The sequence below is a fragment of the Camelina sativa genome, chromosome 7, assembly GCF_000633955.1.
Source record: "Camelina sativa cultivar DH55 chromosome 7, Cs, whole genome shotgun sequence".
NCBI classification, from domain to species: domain Eukaryota; kingdom Viridiplantae; phylum Streptophyta; class Magnoliopsida; order Brassicales; family Brassicaceae; genus Camelina; species Camelina sativa.
Genome location: NC_025691.1, coordinates 13371674 through 13374723, shown reverse-complemented (window position 1 = coordinate 13374723; position 3050 = coordinate 13371674). Strand labels below are relative to the sequence as shown.

The following is a 3050-nucleotide window of genomic DNA, read 5'->3' as shown; positions in this document are numbered from 1 at the left end:
AATAATACAACAACGTGTTTTGAAGATTCGTTTACGAAAGGTTTGATTTCTTCAGATTCTTTTTTTTTTCACACAGTCCTCGGTTTATACTATGAGACTTCATACCAACAGAGTGCTCTGTTTTTCACAACTCTGTCTGTTGAGTCTTCATAGTTTGCAATTCAATAAACACGCGTACCACCAGGAGTTTATAGCCAGACATCTTACAGCACAGTAAGTTTAATTTTATTCGATTGCATTCATCCTTGTTGCTGTATGAAAACTTCATACTTGCTCGATTGCATTCATCCTTGAAAAAAGTTAGAAATACCAAAGAAATTTAGTTTGATTTTTATCAAATGAGTTTTTAGGTCAGATTCTTATAATTAGAGTCTACTTAATAAAGTCTACGTAGAAAGAGACAAATTACAAGTTAAATAAATGAACAAAACTTTTACACTAACAGTTCCAAAGAGAGTAAGAGAAAGAAAGCAGAGGGAAGTGTTTGGTTCTAGTAGTAATATCCTTCAACAAGAAACTAATCCATGATCTAAATAAGCTTCTTCTTTTCAAAGTATTGCTTCAAGAACAATATCTGTAAACCAGAGACCACAATGCAAATCCCCAGCGACATTATACTATACCATGCTACTCTCGAGTTTGTTTTTTCGCTCACAATCCTCATTTCTGCTTCTCTGCGATTGTGAAGAAAAAAAAATGAGAAAAAGAGAATGTGTGTATATCTTTTCAGTATCTTCAAAGAATGTAGCAGTTAATTAAGCTTTTACTTGTTTCGGAGGTAAATTAGATTTTCATGGATGGCCTCAACTGCACCTTCAAGTTTCTTAAGCTCCAGCTCCACACCCTATGGATTGAAGGCATAATCGGGTGTCATATAGAGAGATTAACTTTGTTGCACAGCCTATTCATCGAGGTGTTGCGAAAGAATTTTCAAGTAATTTGAAGACTATTATCTCAGAGAGATGAAAAATAGGGAGCTGACCTCAATCTTCTCTTTTCTAGCAATGGAGTCCCAGTCTTTGGCTGCGATTCCGGTTTTCCAGTCAAGGTTGATGCTAAAATCTTTGTTACCATGACTATTGCCATCGGCCTCAAAACACGCCAAGTAGGTTCCTGATTCTTGGGTTGTAAACGCAAACTGACCATTCGTTGTGTTTTCCTTGTGGTGCAAAACGCTGCCATAAGGTGCTGTAACCTGCAATTACAACATATAAATTTCTGGTCATTTTCCTCTTCAAGGAGTTGAGATCCCTCATCAACCTATATGCATATACTTGGTACACATCTTCATAACAAATGTGATTGAATTCTCTACAACAATCTATCAAGCTATGTGGTAGCTGGTAGAGTCAATAGCTACAATCTAACTAATAAAGCATGGGAGAATAGAAGCCTATCAAGCATCTTTGCAAGAATATAGAGAACTTGAGGTCGTAAGTAATCGTCTGTTCCAAACATATTTACTCTTTTTCTCACACTCTCCCTTAACAAACCAAGCTATTGACACGAGAAATACGTCTACGTTAAACACTCACAAACATATGTGCATAACACACCTGTGAGTAAACTTTTTACAACAATCTATCAAGCAATGTCGTAGCCGAAAGAGTCAACGGCTACAATCTAACCACTAAAAGTATTAGAGAGAGTTGGATTTAGATAAGATTACATAAACATTTTCATAGGAAGTCATCAAGATAATATCTTAGCAAGCAAATATAGAACTTTTAGTAAACATCAACTCCTTAAACACACCAAGCTTATTGACAATGTCTCTTCTCATTCAATTAGCTCTGAATCCAAAACTGAGTATACATAACAACAATCTTACCAGTTACCACATCCCTTTGTGTCAAAATCTATTACTCTTATCACATTCACAAAACATATCTTCAATTCTATGAATCAGCTACTCATCTGTAACATTGAATGCACTCGAGCATCAATGCTTCAATCAATGCTATACCCAAAATCCAAATGTGGTAACACTGACAAATTTAGAAAGTTCCAGATTTCCAAATCTACAGGACAAGGGGAAGAAACCAAAAAAACGATTCGAATCCAAAATATTTTATACCTTAATGGAGACAGTAGGGAAGATTGAATGTTCATCGGAGATAACGAGGTAATCAGCTAAAACGACGATGTTGCTTTGTATCTCTTCGGAGACGCATTTTGATCCGGTGTGAGGTATGGTAAGCCACACGGCTTCACAGATCGGTGATAGGAAGATAATAAGAGCTGAGAGTATGAGCGTTGTCGGAAAGCTTCGATTCATCTTCTTCTTCATCGAGTTTTTTTTTTGGAACTTTTTTTGCTTCCGATTTGTGTATTTCGTCGAGATCGCTCTCTAGTCTCTCAGTCTCTCAGATCTTGTTTCTGGTTCGTTTAACCAACGAGTTTAAAAACCGGTTTGAGGAAAATTGTAAATGTGGCTAAATTAGAGAGTGAAATTGGTTAGACAACAAGATTTATACATAATTTCTTAATTTGATCATTTGATAGACCAGTTAGCATAATTTGACCAACTTAGTGAAATGAATGGTTTGTTGTGATTATGTGGTTTAAAAAAAATGTAATCTACTGTGAATTTTTAAATATTATATTAGTATAGAACAAATAAAATAAAATTTTGAGATGCTAGAGATTTTTAGATTTGTTAATTATTTATGATACTAGTTAAAGTTTGATTGACTTTGTTCAAATAATAAAAAAAAGTTTTGAGTGACAAGACGTTTGATTGTAAAATTTTCTTGAAAGCTTTTAATCCTAACAACTTTAAATTGTATGTTATCAATCATTTCTATTAACTCTTAATATTTCACCTTCCTAATTAAAATTAGTTGTTGTTTTAGAAGTTAATTTTTATTTTAAATTAGTTGTAATTTTATGTTTTTAACAGTTTATGTTTTCATTTTTTTTTGATAAATCTCAAAAAAATTTGGCGAAATTTGGACGATTTTTAGAATTTTGTGTACGCGTTTTTGTTATGTTTTCTGTGTTTTAAGAATGTGAGATAAGTTCAGGCACGTTTACCAAAACCGCCGCTC

General features: G+C 33.9%; 1 protein-coding gene across 1 annotated transcript; it reads right to left on the bottom strand.

The window, feature by feature from the left end:
• On the bottom strand, positions 366-2414 carry LOC104701099 (transmembrane emp24 domain-containing protein p24delta4). Its single transcript, XM_010416734.2, has 4 exons — positions 2078-2414; positions 983-1195; positions 768-844; positions 366-674 (listed from the first exon to the last, which is right to left on the bottom strand). The coding sequence occupies exons 1-4, from the start codon at positions 2288-2290 to the stop codon at positions 530-532; spliced, it is 648 nt and encodes a 215-aa protein (XP_010415036.1). The 5' UTR covers positions 2291-2414; the 3' UTR covers positions 366-529.

What these genes read in the sequence shown, in the direction of transcription:
- LOC104701099 (XM_010416734.2), bottom strand. Translation starts at nt 2,290, where the DNA reads ATGAAGAAGAAGATGAATCGAAGCTTTCCGACAACGCTCATACTCTCA. An exon ending in CTAGAAAAGAGAAGATTGAG is followed by an intron (nt 845 to 982) that starts GTCAGCTCCCTA and finishes TTCAATCCATAG; the next exon opens with GGTGTGGAGCTGGAGCTTAA. An exon ending in CTAATTTACCTCCGAAACAA is followed by an intron (nt 675 to 767) that starts GTAAAAGCTTAA and finishes TCACAATCGCAG; the next exon opens with AGAAGCAGAAATGAGGATTG.